General features: G+C 44.5%; 1 protein-coding gene across 1 annotated transcript in view; it reads right to left on the bottom strand.

Moving 5' to 3' along the window:
* The window catches only part of bbs9 (Bardet-Biedl syndrome 9), a 135,297-nt gene that overhangs the window by 51,940 nt on the left and 64,864 nt on the right, over nt 1–18,493 (bottom strand). Inside the window, 1 exon segment of the mRNA XM_062400218.1 lies at nt 3,977–4,159. Coding sequence (XP_062256202.1) covers nt 3,977–4,159 — 183 coding nt within the window.

Here is an 18,493-nt window from a genome sequence, read left to right as displayed (position 1 = left end):
TCTGTGAGTTGAAGTTCTTAGAGAGATGTTCGTCATCAACCAAAGAACCATTTAAACACGTCACGACAACGACTCACAACAAACCCGGTGATCAGCTCTTTGTGCAGCAGCTGATCTTTACTCTCCAGTACTGCAGGTCTCTGTCACAGTCTCAGAACCAGCAACCAGCACAACCACAGGACAAACAGCTCATACCAGACAGACCAGTTTAGACTGGGCGCTGCACCAGTACGATGAAAATGCAAGAAAATATCTATTTATGCACCAAGGAGGTTATGTTTCCACCCCGTCATCTTGTTTGTCTGATTTCCTGGAAACCCGGGGGAAGATGGGACATTGGCCAAAAGAGAACTTGTTCAATTTGTGTGCAGATTTTTTTAATCACTTTCTTTAACATTGTAAGTAGTTTTAAGTTCCAGAGATTAATTAATAAATATTGATTAAAGAATGATGAAGAGGCCTCATATCTGTGAGTGTGTGCTATTAGCTGCAGCTTGATTGAATTGAAGGGCCTGATGGGCCTTGGCAGAGAGACAGTGTCTTTACTGAGAGACATTCTCAGTAATGAAATGCTTTATTTCCATTGCTGTGACTCTCGTCCATTAGGAAGAACTCATTACACTGAGGAGCATATTCAGGTGAAGGGGCAGAACCAGGATGTTTCCTTCACTGCCTCTAACCTGGTGACACAGGGAGTGAGGCTGAGGGGAGCTACAGTATGTGCTCTGGTATTCATCCACCTTGGTGCTTTTATATATGATTCTAAGTTGTGAGAGTCTCTCGTACTTAGACTGCATCAGGAATATTGGATCTGACAAGAGGGGAAACCTCAGGTGTGATCGCAGCATTATTGGACGTCTGTGGAGAAAATGTCCCCGGGCCTAGCACGCGACCTTGGAGGACTCCCAAAGAGACGGGGAAAGGTTCAGACAACAATCCCTCAGTCCTGACGTCCCCGTCGTGACTGGGAAAGTCATCGAAGCAGCCGGAGTCACGGCTCCGTGAGAACAATGTCACTCTGTCAGTCTCCAGAGGGAAAAGAGAAATTCACCTTGACCCCAGATCAGGGAATTCCTGTTTCTGAAAAATGTCTGGAACAAAGAATGTGGCTCAGTTCAGCATGTACGCGGATAAATATTACACTGTCAAACATCTGGGTGTAACACACTTCCAATATGAAAAAGTGTATTTGTACACCTTCAATTAAAAAACTGTCGCTCAAATTTCATTGATGGAAAAACTTACTAAAAGTATGAGACATAATACGAGGGGTAAAAATGAAAATAAAAAGAGCAATTAAAAAGCAGAATACAATAAAAAGGGGTTTAACATTTTGTCTCGTTATTTCCACGAGGTACGAGTCATATGGAACTTCACTGAATCAAATCTATCTGATGTGTTTCATATATAAAAAAGGTCACCTAGTGAAATACAATAATGAGGCTCAGAGAAAGAACTTTGATTTCATCCTCTCATAACAGTCAGAAACCACCTGACGCGCTGCTGCAGAGAACTTTCTCTCCTGAACCGGCTCTTTACAGAACCGTGAATAGTTCTGTGGAGGTTCGGGCCTAAAGAAACTTTCCCAGGTAACATATAGAAAGTCTTGGTTCTGAGTTCAGACGGCCGCATGATGGATTCTGGTAAAGCAAACAGTGGGCGGGAGAATGTGGGGGTCGGGCAGGACCAGCAGGCAGACACACAACGTCTCTGCTCTGCTCGAGAGCTAAGAGACAGATGGAAAAAGAGACAAAAGACGGAGAGAGAGGGAGGAACAAGAAGGAGGGAGGGCGGCTCAGAAAAAAGTGGGAGATGAAGAAGAGACAGAGACGGGTGAAGACAAGAGTCAGGAAGCCAGACAGACAAAGGAAAAGAGGAGGGAGGTGAAGAAGAGAAAGAAAAGGGGATGAGGAAAGTGAAATCAGAGGATGAGATAGTTAGTAGGGGTATTAGGTGTAAAATATGTGGGGGGGGGGGTGGAGAGATGGAGAGAAGCATAAGAAGGAATGTGAAGAAAAGAGGAAGATGAGGTCGGAGAAAACTTGCTGAAAGAGGAGGAGGAGGAAGAGAAGGAAAAAGCGAGAGGGTGAGGAAGCAAGTAAGAAGAGGATGGATGAAAAACACGAGAGAGATGAAGAAACAGGATGATGAAAACAAAGAGAAACAAAGATGGTGAGGAGTGGAGAGGAAGAGGAGGATGAAGGGGGAGAGAATGAGGGAGGAGGAGTGAAGGGCAGAGTGAATAAGGATGCTGGCGAGGGAGGGGAAGAGAAGCAGGAGGCTGAGGAGGAGGAGGAGGAGGAAGAGGAGGATGAACGGGGAGAGAATGAGGGAGGAGGAGCGAAGGGCGGAGTAAAGAAGGATGCTGGCGAGGGAGGGAAAGAGAAGCAGGAGGCCGAGGAGGAGGAGGAGGAGGAAGAGGAGGAGGCGGCAGTGTTCTGCTTGGTTGCAACTAAATGAGACGTTTCTTCAGATACCACACAGATGCATCTCCTCCTCCTCCTCCTCCTCCTCCTCCTCCTCTTCAGCAGTCCTCCTGACCAATAGAGACGAGTCCACATCCTTCATCACTTGACGTTTGTGTGATTATAGTTAAAGTTTGAATGTTTCTATTAAAAGTGTTCTCTTACTGTATGTGTACTTCTCACAGTGGTAAACAGCTCCTTCAGTCCATAGAACATAAATAGATATTGTTTTTTAAATCCTATAACAAACTAGGTTTACCGCTCTGCGGTGAAATGCTCACACAGGGTCAATTTAATCTAATCTGTTAATCTTTGATCCCAAGGCCTCTGTGACCTTGACCTTTGACCTCTGATCTTCAACTTTTAATGAGTTCATCTGTGAACTGAAAGTCCGGACCCGATTCTCTGGACTTTCCCACAGTTGGACTTTCACACGTTCTGGTGGTTATTGTGTTATTGTGTTGTCATAGGAGCAGAATACAGGAGCTCTGGAAATAGCCCCCCCGCTCACCTGCTGGTCTTCATGTCGTGTACGTGACCCTGATTACTGCTAATTCACTTAATGCCATTAATCCCATTTAAAATAACAGACGCACACAAGAACACACACACACACACACAATCCCCAGAGGCTCATCAAGTGAACCTCTCAACCCTATTTCGGTCCATAGTCAGTGTCTCTGTGTGTGTGTGTGTGTGTGTGTGTGTGTTAAAGATATTTTATGTAGTGCAGTTTATGAACACACAGATGTTTGTGTGTGTGAGTGTGTAATGTGAGGCTGTCAGAGGAGGCTGGAAATAGACGTCGTGGGTAATGAGAGGTTCAGGGGATTGATCAGAGCTACGGAAAAACTGACACACACGAGCACTAACGCACACACCCACAGGTACACAACCGGAGTCTCCGTGGGCTGACAAATCAGTCGTGATTGTGGCAAATGGAGAAACTCTGTCAACACAACTGTTTAGTGACACACACGCGATAAACACATACAAATATACACACACATGGTCAGAGGCTGATTATAGAGCAGTGTCCTTTATGCTCATTGTGACCTTGAGTTCCTCTGTGTATGTGCATTACACACACACACACACACACACACACACACACACACATACACACACAGACACACACACAAACACTCAGATTTAATGGTTCAATCATAAACAGGTAACCCAGAATGTGCTCTTGGTGCAGAGCTGACAGGTGAGTGTTGAGTGGCAGAAAGTGAGTTTGTGTGTGTGTGTGTGTGACTGTGTGTGTTAGTGTGACTGTGTGTGTGTGTGTGTGTGTGTGTGTGTGTGTGTGTGTGTGTGTGTGTGTGTGTGTGTGTGTGTGCATTCCTCTGGGACCAGAAGTACTTAATGTATTTTAAAAGTTCTCAGAGTGTGTGTTTAAGTTGGGGCTGTGTTTACTGAGTGGACTGCAGATGGATTGACAGACACTGACATGTTAATGGCCCCCTGTGTGTGTGTGTGTGTGTGTGTGTGTGTGTGTGTGTGTGTACCAGCTGGGGGGAGTCCTGCAGCAGCGGCAGCAGCGTGGCCTCCAGGATGGCCGTCTGGTCGGGGGTGAGGCCGTGCCACAGCGACAGCAACAGCACCAGCAGGTGAGTGGAAGAGCGCAGGCGGACGAACGCCTCCTCCAGCCGAGCCCTGTTCTCCTCCGCTGCCTCCGCTAGCGTCATCACCTGCAGGAACAGACAGTCAGTGAGCACTGTAAACATCTGTATCTCTCTGCTTCTGAATTATAAGACACTCATACAAGGACACTATCGTTTCTCACCTTTTACAGCGATCAACCACAGTCTTTATTATTAATGTCACGATCATCAATGATATTTATAAACACTTATAAAGCACGACTGCATATTTCTTCAAGCAAAGGTACAATTTCTGTACTTTAGGAGGAAATTGATGTGTTGTCGATATATTCAAAACAGAAAATATAACCAAAATATCGAATTCTTTCTCCCTAAAACTTAAAGTTCAAGCAGCTCAACACAACGTGCTCTCATTAAACGCCGTGTTTTTACACATTCCTCTTCTGAGGAGGAGAAATTGAATTACTAAATAAATGCTGCGAATGTTCCCATTCATCACGAGAGGAAGACATTCATCGTGAACCTATTCCAAACAAACCCGATTCCAACCCGTGACTCATCTTTGGGTTCTGGGAGGGTCTCGGCTGTTTGATTCAGAACACATCGGTTCATCCCTGAAGACTCTTTGAGACTCGACTGCACAACCTGTGTAAACACTTTCCTGAGCCCGGAGTCTGCGGCTCCTTGGTTCGCGTCTCAGTCTCGAGTCCGATGCTGATTTACTCTGTTTCAGATTCACCTGAACTCAACCTGAACAGCTTCATCACAACATGTTGCTCTGAGAGCCTGTGTGGTCACCAGAGAGAGAAACTCCACATCCACTGTTTACACCGAGCTCTCACACCCCCGACTCTGAGTCCTGTGTTTCTGTCTTCACAAGTTTAACTTATGTGTGTGTGTGTCTGTGTGTGTGTGTCTGTGTGTGTGTGTGGAGAAAGCGAGCGGGTGTCAAAAGAAACAAAAGTGGAGCCAGGAAAAAAGATGCATAACAATCAAACTATTATATTTTTTAAGTTGTTATGCTTCATGGAGATTTTTCCTTTGCAGGAAACTCATTTCATTACCTCATAGGTTTTATTTGACGGTGTTGTCCATAATTTCTATCAGTCAGAAAGTTAATATCCTAAGTGAGAAGAAAGTTATTTCTCTTTCTTCCACATGACTCAACCTGGGGATTTCTTTCCCTTAATGATCTGATGTGTGTTATGTTTGTGTTACATGAGGGAAATAAGTTGTTATCAATAAGATTACTCCTCCAGTAAAACTTTCTGCAGTTTCAAACCCTCAAATGGATTCCAATCAGAAACAGAAATGATCCGTGTCTACGTTGGTGTTTATTTTACTTTGAGGTTGTTTATTGGAGAATCTTCAAAATCTTCATGTCTACAACATCTGTAGAACTTCAGATAAAAGGTTATGTGTGAGTTTAAACTATAATAAATCAAGTGAACTTCAAGGAGACGTTTCTCGAGGCTCGGACTCCATGAGAGAGAAAACTCTTTACACCACAGTTATCCAGACCCTGGATATATTCTGAGAAGTTCTCCCGTGAGTATTTTTACACTTTTTAATATTTTCAGGTGGATTATTCCCCAGAGAATAAAGTATAAACAGCAGGAAATGAGCATCAGTCCAGACTGTTGTGTTGTGTTTGGGTTTCCAAAGTGGAGGAAGTGGATTCGTGTCTTTCTTCCCACAATCTATTATATTTTAGGGTTGTTTCCTGGAGTCTGCTGGAATTAAATCCTCGCTCTGAACAGACCGCACCACTGTTCTCTCGCTCCAGTGCTGGAAATCCCATTTTCAGGCAGTTTGGGATTATTACAGCTTCGCTTCTTTTTTTAACTGGAAAAATAAACTGCAATAAAAAGGACAAAACCCAGCAGAGTTCAAACAACCTGCCGTCTACGCTCTCTGGCTCCGAGCGGCTCTGATGACTTCCCTGTACCCTCCTCTGGAGCCGCTGAGGAGCTGCAGGATTTCCATGAAACTATTCTCCGTGTTTTTCTGAGCAAACAAAACAGGGAACACTTTGAAATGAAGACGAGCGAAGCTGCACGAGTGGACGTTAAGCTCGTCTTGCATTCGACTCTAAGTACACAGCTCAGTGTTCCTCGGCAGGCGAGTGATTGCACAGATGAGGTGTGGTAGGGACCAGGTGAACTCTGACCTCCGCCCAGGGGTCAACCCCTCCATCCCTCCATCCCTGCGACAACAGAGGAGTGCAGATGAGAGGAGCGCGGCGAACGAGTGATGACAGAGCAAGACGGATGGTGACGAGGACGACAAGAGAGGACAAGCCGGACAAAGAGAGGGAGAGAAACGGGAGACGAGGGAGGAGAGAGACGAACGGAGGGAGAGAGGAGGAGAAGAGAAAGCAGATCTGGGACTAATGGACGAGTGTGTTCAGATAAATGAGTGATCCGCAGGCCTGAGCGCCAACGCACGCCAGCCGCTTGTTTGACAAATGGATTCAGAGCTCGCCATTTGATACTCAGAACACAGAGATGGAAGACTCTTAAGTGAAGGGTGTGTGTCTGTGTGTGTCTGTGTCAGGGTTAAGCAGCGACTGCCGGAGGAAGCGTTTTGATTTGTGTAATATGAACTTCAATCTTAGAGGTAGAAGAGAATTAGTGCCTCCTCTTTGACTTACACACACGCTGATGTAAACAGTCTGACTCAACCAGGTGAATCTGTGTATCTAAGTTTCCTTTAGATAAAACTGCCATTTTCTTTTGGTGGAAATCACTTCTTCTTCTACTTCATAAACAGTTTGTCTGTGCTGCCACAACAGAAGAAGAAGAAGAAGTCAGTAATTTTGCAAAGACTTGAAAATGGTCTTTTAATTTTATAAACTGAAGCTGCAATTTAACGTCTATTTAAAGAAGTAATTGTGTATTCTTATTTTGTCATAATCATCACTTCCACATAGGGGGAGTAACATACAGCTGTTAAACTACAATGTCTGAGTTGTTTTGGTTCTTTTAATGCAAATACTCAAATATATTTTAAAACATTTAAAAAAAAAAACAGTAGAAAAGGATTTTGAAATTGTTCCTAGATCATACATTGAAATATGAATTGTTGCTGCCAGTTTAAATTGTTCAGATGATTACATTTTTCCAAAAAATAGAAAAACTACCTGAAACTGGCATAAAATACACATAACTCCAGGTTTATGAAATCCGGATATTCTCCTGCACACTTTCGACAATGAAACACTACTACACACATGCACACACACACACACGACCCCAAACACCCCCCCCCCCTCGGGGTCTCTGAAAGTGTGTGTGTATTGATAAAAGGCTCCAGGTCCAGTGAAGGGCTTCATTGTTGGCAGCGGCTCGGCTCCACACACACTCTGATTGATGCCAGCTGAGAGAACACAAAGACACATTTAGGATGGAAAATCACACACACACACACACACACACACACACACACACACACACACACACTCACAGACTTACACACTCACACACAGACACACACACAGAGATTACTTACACTCACACAGAGGTAAAACAGACAGACTTTGACAATAAGAGATAAAACCTGGACATTTATCCATGTTTTAACTGCACACTCAGAGACAAGCACATTCAGACAGACACACACACACAGACGGACACACACAGACACACAGTAGCTGTGTGTCAGCAGCTGAACTGCTGGTGACCTTAAACAACCTGCCGTTGAAGCTGCTCCGGTTGTGATGTGACGAGTCGGCAGTAAAGTCCGGACTCTGCTCAACACTCATAAAGGAACGTTACACACAATCTCACACACTCACACCAGAGCTGAGTACGAAATCACTCACAACTCATGACACAGTCCACTTCATTTGGAGCTGGGCATTTTGTCGTGTCGACCGAATTGTATCCCACAATGCTCGGGGAAAAGAAGTGTGTGACTGCTGGTCACTAACAGAGCAACATGTCCCATGATGCATTGCTGTCACGCGATTTGTTAAACAAAACTGTGTCATCATGTCTGAATAAAGGAAATTAGTTTACAAGTCAGACTGAACAGAAGCAGCACAAACAGAAAGTCTTGATTGAAAAGAAGTGAAAGTTTCTATTTATTCCAGAGGGAAGATACGATAACTATAAAGTTCATAATGTGAATATGAACTGACTCTAACAAAGATGGACGTGATGCGTCTCCTCTTCCCACTGAGATGAAGCCAAACTGTCCGGGATACAGACGCTGGCATCTTGTGGAGTCAGACCTCAGCTGTCAATCAGGACGTCTCGCTCTGTTTTTATACAATCAAATAATAACTCAGAGCTGAGTTTATAATCCTCTGCATGGAGCTACAGGGCGAGTATCGAGAGGCGGGTGAGTGATCTCGGACGGGACCCAGGTTCACGTCTCAGCTGACAGATCTGTATTTATAACCTCTGCTCTGAGCATCATGTCAGAATGAAGCCTGGCGGTTTGCGGTGGGAGAATGAATTTTCTCTTTTCTCTCCGTCCGTGTTGTATTTCGTCCCAAACAAGGAAACCATCAGTCACACAGCTCCGAACGCCGGCCAACGTCTCACATTATTCCTGGAGGCACAAACCACACACAGACACACACAGACACACACACACACGCGCAAACAAACAGTCGTGTTTGTATATTCACGCACAAATGCACTGAGATATGCACACACATGGACCAAAGCCACAAGAAATGTACTGAACAACACAAACAGAAATCATGGGCACCCTTATCTGTGGAAATGCATGACTGAGAGCGTGCACCCCCCCCCACCCCACACACACTGTATATACAAACTATGTGGCTGTAGTTCCACTGAGGTATTTGTTAGCTGCCTGAGGTTTGGTAGGTGCAGGAGGCAACTTGTGTTACAACCAATCAGAAAACAGACAAACCATCAAATAACATCTGAAGGAAGATTTTCCTGCTGAACGTTCAAACGGATCCAAAATATTCCAACACTGCCGAAGCTGCCAGGAGGAAACCGGTGACGTTGTGTTGACACGACAAACAGCGAACAACACAGTTTGATGCCTGTGTGTTTGACTCAGCGAGCAGCGATCAGACTCAACACAATTATCGTAATTTACTCCATGTTTTCCAGATTAAAATCTAAGCTGTCATAATGTATTAACGACATATCTGCCACAGAAGAGAGCGATAGAAAGAGAGATCAGCAGAGAATCTAGTAAACGACGAGAGTCTGTGGCTCAACACATCCACGAGTTCCTGTCCATCGCAGAGAGTGTGTGAAAGTCAACAAGCAGCAGAGGACGGATCTGAACGATTCCTGTCAGAACTTTATCCTCGGATGAAATGACACGTGTGAGGAACAGAGCTCAGAGTGTTGGAGTGTGTGTGAGCGTGGATTAGATGTTTCCTGCTCAGATCGCCACAGCAAAGATACACACACACACACACACACAGACACACACACATTGAAGACACAGCCAATATCACCACTATGTAGGGACACACTGATCTGTGTCAATGTCGTATCCCCCCAGGAAGAGACAGAACAAGGTGGCGGTCAAGAGAGAGAGAGAGGGAGGGAGGGAGGGAGAGAGATAGAGAGAGCGAGAGAGAGAGAGATAGGGAGAGAGAAGGAGGGAGGGAGAGAGAGAGAGACACACTGACAGAGGGGAGGAGAGAAGGAATAAGAGAAGGGAAAGAGGTAAAGAAAACAGGGGAAAGGTTCATGTTGAGGTCAAAGGAATGGCTCTGTGTGTGTGTGTGTGTGTGTGTGTGTGTGTGTGTGTGTGTGTTTAGGCTGTTTCCATGTCTTAATTAAAGAGCCAATTAGAATCTCTGTTTAAGGATGGCTGAAATCAGAGGCCATTTCCTGACTAATAGACACACACCCATGGATACAGTTAAATACACAGACACACGCACACACACACACAGTCTTACATATATATACTGTCGCTTAGTAACACACACACGAACGCACACGATCACATACACACACAAAACACTCGGGTTGTGAAGCCTGATGATCCCAGCTACCAAACATCTGTGAACACACACACACACACACACACGCAGCAGGGCGTGTGAAGGGTTGCAGGGAGTTAACCTAAACATTACAAATTGTCAGTCACTACACTATCAGAACACACAAACACTCCATCTGCTCAGAGCAAAAAAAACACACATCTTCTTCCCTTCATCTAGTTTTCATCTCTTTCATGTGAGTTCACGTTCAGAGTTTAACTTCATTAAAGGTCATTAAAGGTCATTACTTCATGTTGTGATGTTCACAGTGATCTGTGAGATCCTCTCCTGGTCAGAGTCCCTGTGACCCAGTGACGTGTGCTCACTCCTCACAAACTGAGGAACTAGAAGAGTCTGAACCTATAATCAGGTGAGGAAGGTTCCTCAGACCAGGAGCGGTGGTGTTTGGACAAAGCAGCTGTGTCATTACGTCCTAACATTACAATTTGAAGAGGTCAACTGAGAGAAAAGGTGCAGAGGAGTCGCTTAGTTGTGAATTTGTGTAACAGCAGCTTTAAAAGGAGAAACACCAGAGACAGGGTTGTGTTCTGTCTGATTCATGTCAGAGAAGGAGGTGGAGACGGTGGAGACGAGGAGATCTGGTGTACGAGTGATGAGCATCTCTTCACCCAGTGTCTGATAGACAGAAGGACAGTAACCACTATTGTCTGTTGTCAAAACAAGCACAGACACACACACACATAGAGACACAATCCTGATAACACTGTCTGTCTTCACTTTGCCTGATAAGACTGGAGGAGTCGACTGATCAGAGTGAGAGAGACAAGAAGAGACTGGAAGGAGACGGAGAGTTTCTCAGACTGAAACATCCTCATCAGAATTCCCTGTCCGTCCCAGTTCTGAGCAGGAAACCAGTTCCTCTGTAACCAGTTCCACTGTAACCAGTTCCTCTGTAACCAGTTCCACTGTAACCAGTTCCTCTGTAACCAGTTCCTCTTTAACCAGTTCCTCTGTAACCAGTTCCTCTTTAACCAGTTCCACTGTAACCAGTCCCTCTGTAACCAGTTCCTCTGTAACCAGTCCCTCTGTAACCAGTTCCTCTTTAACCAGTTCCTCTGTAACCAGTTCCTCTGTAACCAGTTCCACTGTAACCAGTTCCTCTGTAACCAGTTCCTCTTTAACCAGTTCCACTGTAACCAGTCCCTCTGTAACCACTTCCTCTGCTGACTCCTCTCCTCGGGCTGAGTGGGATCCAGAGAGCGAGGCTTGTTCTCCGGTTTCTCTCGGTCTAAGGTGATCCAGATGAGCCTGAGTGTGAGCTAAATACCTTCAGTGTAAAACTACCAGAAGGGAGAAGGTGCCGGGGGTCTCGCTGGTAAGAAAAATAAAGTCAGAGTCGACTGTTTCAAACCGCCGGCCCAATCAGGGCTGTCAGGGAAGCTTTACCCGGCCGTCGGTCAGCGGCGCGGGCGGCTGCTGAAACACGGCGCTGTGATTTATGAGGCTGTCGCCCTCCCTCAAAGAGCCGGCTGAGCTCCGGTGTTTTCCCTGGGCCGGCGAGAGGGAAGCCTTCTGCTTTCCTTTGCCACGCGTGTTCACACGGTCACGAACAAAGAGCTTTATTCTCCGCTGATAGGTCGAGACCCGCCCACCCTCTATCGCGCTGCTCGCTCAACTCAAACCTCCTCGGTCCAGGATGAATATGGTTCTTTTTGGGGTTGTCAGGGTTTGAAATATGAGCGGGTGAAAAAACAAACACACCACTGGATGAGACCTTTGTACACAACAGACAGGAGTGTGTGCAGACACACACAGATACGACTCCTCACACAGAGCCTCACATCTCCAGCAAACACAGGATCCAACACAAACTAACATCACAGGAAAGCAAACTCACAAATCAGCCAATAAGTTCATCAGGAGAAAATGAATTTGTGAGGGTTCTAATTATTCAAGTTTTGATTTGTTGGGTTTTTCCAATTCATTTATTTTCTTGTGATATAACAATGAGGCTGAGTTTTAAAGATATGATACACGGGACAGATATTTAGCTTTTCAGGGAACGTTGAGTCCATAAAGAGCACGAAGAACAAAACATCTCCAGTTTACATATTTCACAGCCTTCCGATGAAGAACTGGAACAAGCTGCTGCAGATGATATTTTCTGAGTGGAAAAAGAAAATGTCCAACTTTGAACTTCCTGAGGGGAAATCTAAAGGGAAAACAAGGCGTGTCCATTAGATACGTTGAGTTATTTTGACAGTGGGCGAGACATCTGTGACTCTGCTCTCGTCTCCTTCGACTTGAAAAGAGAACTTCTCACAGTGTAAACACTTGATCAGCCTCTGATGAGTCTGTTAATCAGGAACACATTTAATGGACGAATCAATAACAAGGGGAATATTAGAGCTCGACCCACAAAGACACAACACAGAGACTCAAACACGCACACACTGACGACAGATCGCACACAGCCTCATCACGCACCCTCCTCAAACCTCTCGTGCTGACGGGCATTAGCAGCTAAAAGCTAAAAGATTCTTTATACCATCTTAACTCCACACACACAGACACTCACATTCACACACACAGACACACACACAGTCGCTGGGGCCGGTCGCTGCTGCAGTGTGCTGGGTGGTCCTGAAGGCCTGGAGGCCCCAGACAGAGCGGGGGACTAAATTACACAGTGTGACCCACCGCACTGACATCCAACCTGGGATTAACACCCAGGCCGAGGCCCTGGCCTCAGGTAGCCCCGGGCTGTGGGACTGGACCCGACAGGTCCAGAGGTGACCTGACACACACACACAGACACACACAGGCCCACCCATAGCTGAGATAACGAGGAGGCTGGTCCAGCTGGATGGATGAAGTCGGGGGGGTTTCTGGGGGGAGAATTGATGAAGTATGTTGAATCCAGGAAAGTCCACATTGTGTCTCCACCTCCAGGAGACGGATCCCAGCTCCCACCTGGCAGCCCAGCGAGTCTCGGACGTATCACACCTGTCAGCAGGTTTCTCCTGCAGCTTCCGTCTGAAACTGGGACTACACGTGACATGTATAAACAACATGCTGAGCACCTGCAGCTCAGCTCAGGGTCACGTTTCAGGACGTCTCTGCATCCGCCAGCAGAATTACACAAAAACAACTGGAACCAGGTTCAGGGAATAAACCATCCCAGCAGGTTCAGATCAGATCACAGATTCCACTGAGAGGAACTCATGGATCTAGATGGAGCAATTGATTAAGGACTGATCTCTATGAGAATATGAGTGAGACGGATGAAGACAAGTCAGGAATGAATTGTTTAAGTATTTGAGGGACGACCCTTTCTCAGTTATTAAATCTGAGCTGTAAAGATAATTTCTATTGTATGTGGTGGCTTCTCTTCTGGATCGTGGGATCATACCATCTTTATCTTTATTCACTGTCAGTGAGGGTGGACAGAATATTTGTTATTAGTATTTTGTACTTTCTGATTCTGCGGTAAATGACTTCCCGGCCTTGAATCAGACTTCCCATGTGGAACTGAAAGCTTAATGTGAATCATACTAAAGTTCTTCCTTCACGTTATATCTGCTCTGCTTCCAGCTTCCAACAGGATTTCAGGTTTTATGAGTTTTTCTGTTGTTAATAAACTGCTGACAAGTCAAATTTATCATCAAACGTTGATTCTGACTCGTACTTTTATATCCAAGAGTGATTTTTCAACTTTTCCCAGAATGCCTCAACTAAACTTCAGACCTGTTCTGTTGGGATCGAGGTTATGAATGTCGTGAGAGAGAGAGAGACTGATGGAGGGGAACTGGGGCGAGTCAGCTGTGGAGCAAAATCTGGATATATTTCACAATGGAACTCCACGGGAACAGCTGGAAACATCTGGACGTAATGTCACGTCGTCTGCATGTGGAGGTCAGAGAGGGAGGAGGAGGATATCACAAACATACACACACACGCACACAAATGCAAACGCACACATACACACCTCATAAAAAAGGGCTGATACAGCTGTTTTGGAAGTGTGGCCAGGGTCAAAGTTCAAACAGATACACTGACACCACAGACTCACGCCCTAAAGCCAGGCACTTACATCAATCAGCTGAGGCACACACATGTACATGCACACGTACACACTCACACAAACTCCACACATGACACACACCGTTAGGGAGAGTGTATTAATAGCATGTGATGTGACTTAACCCAAGGGCCCGTTTCACCAGAACAGCTGTGAGCGCATAGAAGTGTGTGTCCGTGTGTGTGTGTGTGTGTGTGTGTTTGCTTTTTAAACCTTCCTCAAAAGCCAAAATCTATGAACTCTATTGGCCCGATGAAAAGTTCAATGGTGCAAGAAAACACAGGACACGCCTGCCACACACATCTTCTCACATATTAACTCTCTATTAACTGAACATCTGGAGGGAAACTCAGCGTTCGCTTTACAATACGACAACTTTGATTCAGACTGAAACCCGTTCATCCTTGATGTGTTGAGCTAATGAGTCGTTCCTGAAACTCAGCGGTCATGGCAATGGAACAAGAACATTTCTTATTGAGAAAATGCTCTTTTCTATTTCCTTGTAATATCTCTAAAGATAAATCCTTTATCAAACGGTTCTTGAGTATTTTGTTTTTATTTAAAGGGGCCGTACATAAGTGTTAAGTAAGAGTAAGCAATAACTCATTTGCATCTACAGTCCAGTGGCAGGATAATGAGATGATAAATCTTAGAACATACTTCTTCCAGAAAGATAATTCTGATTTGTGTTTTTTATTTGAATAGTTACTGGATAATTAGATTCTATCCAAACAGGCACCAAAAGAAGAACCTCACTATGAACTTCTAGCCGAAAATCTTACCTCATTTTATTTTGGTCCTTTTATTGATCTGTTGTCTTTCTTACTGCGTTGTGAAGTCGTACATAAATAAAGTTTATCATTATAAATCGACTTACCATAAAAAACGTTTTGCTCCCATGTGAAGTTTTATTCTAAGTTTTCCAATGTCTCTTTAATAACATACAACAAACTTTATTATGTCTGTAAAACATGATGTTTTAAACTGTGATGAATTCTGTGGTGACTGCTGGTGGAATTGTGTTTCTCCAAAGACACACACACACACACACACACACACCCACACAAGTGCACATCCCTGCAGACCTACGCAGAGCAAAGTGTTCTGGGTAACCATAGGTTGCAGATGCACGTGGGAGGAGACTCTTCGTGCACGCGCTCCAAACCTCAACAACACATCGTGCGGACTGTGTGATTAACCTCCCGTCAGGATTCAGGTTGGAAATGGAGAGGAAACGTGTAAGTGCTACATGTGAGAACAAAGGAAACCGCCACGTAAACGTATCAGAGCAACGGCGTGCAGCTCAGAGAAATTAATACAATCCTAGTTTGAAACAGATTATTGAAGTAGAAGAGGTCTGGAAGGCGGAGGTTGTGTTAATGTTTATATTTCATGACACGTGCTCGTCAGTCGGACATCTTTCCTGCTGACATTAAAGAAGAAGTGCATTGTGGGAGAGTCGGGGAACAAGGCTTTGATCATCGGAAGCATGAAACTAATGAGTAAATAACTTCAGGGTCGAACTTGACTTCTGCAGGACCTGCTGAAAACTCACATTCAGTTTCCCACACGACGACAACAGAGCAAAGAAACGCACACTGTGAAGACAACTCCTGTCTGGTCGTAAAAATATTTCTTAAAAAAAAAGCTATTTTCAGACATTTTTCTTCATATGTGCTGTATATTGCAATGTGTATGTGGTCTGTGGTGTGTGTGTGTGTGTGTGTGTGTGTGTGTGTGTGTGTGTGTGTGTGTGTGTGTGTGTGTGTGTGTGTGGGGATACTGTTTAGTCTGAAACCATATTTAGTCTCTCTGGTCCTTATGAGGAGGCCTATAATCACACAGAACCTTTCTCTACTCATTACACAAACACACAAACACACACACACACACACACTCTCACACACACACACACATACACTGGCCTATCATTACCAGTTCACACTAACCTCCCAGGCTGCACACATGCACACGCTTACAGTGCAAAAAGATGCACGCGCACATAAACACACACACGGCAGGCTTGAATGAAGACACACATACTGTATGCACACATTTGATGCATGTGCACATTTGCAGGATAAATACATGGGGACACGATTAAATAAAGGACACGCACACGCACACACACTCAGAGCCAGATGTGTGTTCAGCTGTCATTCTGCTGCAGGAGCAGATTCATTCTGACTGTTTGTGTCAATTACTTTTTGAATCTGTAAATTCAGTGTGAAGAGGAACATGAACTCTCACTGTGGAGTTTTGTGTCAAAGCTTCTCTGAGTGTGATCCGAGTTTGTGTTCACACGTCAAGTCCCGCCCCCTGCTGCTCTACAGGCTCCGCCCCTCGCCTGAGTGTCCCCACATGTCCCTGTTGCTGTGAACGAGTTCTGAATAGTGACTGACAACTTCCTGCAAACTCAACACTGAGTCTTTGAAATCTGCTCAATCGAATTCAAAGACTCAGAATCAGAGACGAAGCCACAAATCAAAAGAGAACAGCCTCTGTCTTTAGTGCGTCGGCCACTGGACCAGTCTGAGTCATGAAACTATGAATTAAATACAGGTGAAGACAAACAGGATAATAACTTATAGTAGAAAGAAAACATTTCACAGAACAGGGAATAATAATCTGTGAATCTGTCCAGTTGCTTTATAACAAATTGAAAATGTCTGACACAATAAATATGATTTGAAATTGATCAACATCATTAAAGTGTTGTAGTTTTGCTGGAAAAAATAAACGACACTGAGATGAATGATATGTAACAAAAGAAAAGATTTATAAAGATATAATACGTCTTAATCTTTGTTTTCAAGTCTTCTTCAATCCAACTGATGTTCATTTAGTAAATGATTCAGAGTCAAGTAGATGATAAAGCATTGTGTGCATTACCCCCCCCCCCAACCACAGCCTTGTTTCTTCCACGTCCTCATGTGACTTCAATATATCTGATTCCATCCTGGCCTGCTGCTCTATCTCCACCCGGGCTGCTCTATCACCACCCGGCTCCCCAGCGCGGTGCGGACGTCGTTAAAACCAACACATCCTGCGTCACGGTGTGTGAGTGTTGTTTGGCTGCTGAACAAAAATCCAACAACCTTTTGCTAAATCATTAAATTTAACTGCCGTCCTCACACATCTTATGTAACCGTGGTCGTGGGTCGAGTTGCCGGAGCTCTGCCTCCAGCGGAGATACGACAGCGTGTCCCTACGTGCTGGTTTGGCTTACTGGTCACGGTGGTGATCTGCAAACTGGAGCTCACTGAGAATCTCTTTGTGTCAGTTACAGGACGGCAAATTATGTGAAATTAAATATAATTTCCTGAAGCTGGTTAGAAAAACCACAATAAGATACCAAACATGTATTTCTGTTTAAACATGCAGAAGGACTCATGGTCATTACTGTCACTCCACCTCGAGATGAGATATGACCGGACGCTGAGGACGTCACGTTGTTGCTCGTGTGTGTGTTTGTCTGTGTGTGTGTCTGTGTGTGTGTAAATGGTGCATTGTCTGTATGTGGTCAGAGACCAAAACAAGGCAGTCTAATCTTGGCAGACAAAAAACAGAGAGATGCTGACTACAAATTAGCACCACACACAGAGAATAGCACACAATCACACACACACACACACACACACACACACACAAAGAGAGAGAAACAGACACACACACAGACATAAACACACACTTCTGCAGCTGTGGAGTTTCTTTTCCACCTGTTTCTCTCCTTTCTCTCTCTTTTGCTTCTTTCCTTTGTGATTTTCTTGTTGAGAAGTTTAAGGATTTGTGAAATTTACCAAACTTATGAATATGAAAAGAACCATTTTCTCAGAGCAGAGGTCGACTGAATCTCACTTGCAGACGTCGGTGCAGAGCTGAATTTAATTGAAAATAATAAAAATAAGATCGATAACATCATCTCTAAATGTCCACACTTAAAAGATTCATGTCAATATTGAAAAATCTTGGAGGCCTTGATTCTTTGTCTGAAACGTTTCAAGTTGGAAACATTGTGAGTCTGGGAAACATTTATTTCTTCATCGATGTGACTCCTGTTGAGAAACCAGATGTTTTCTCATTTCAACATTTCATTAACTCCAATAAAAGCTTATGAAACTGTTAACAGGAGTAATTTCACATTTAACTATTCAGGATTATCTTAAATAAACCTCGTAGAATACACTGCTTCTATAAATGTCTTCTCAGGACTCGTTATCCTGAACAAAAGAACTGTTGAGCGCAAAAAACAACAAAACAACATTGTTTTCTCGTTTCCCTGAACGTAACACACATATGTACGTGTTCACTTACACACACAGAAACACAACCTGTACACACACACACACACACACGGCCTCCCTACGGGCCAACGCTGAACCACACACTT

The sequence above is a fragment of the Platichthys flesus genome, chromosome 11 (assembly GCF_949316205.1).
Source record: "Platichthys flesus chromosome 11, fPlaFle2.1, whole genome shotgun sequence".
In the NCBI taxonomy this organism is placed as follows: Eukaryota; Metazoa; Chordata; class Actinopteri; order Pleuronectiformes; family Pleuronectidae; genus Platichthys; species Platichthys flesus.
This window is presented reverse-complemented; position numbering and strand designations above follow the sequence as displayed.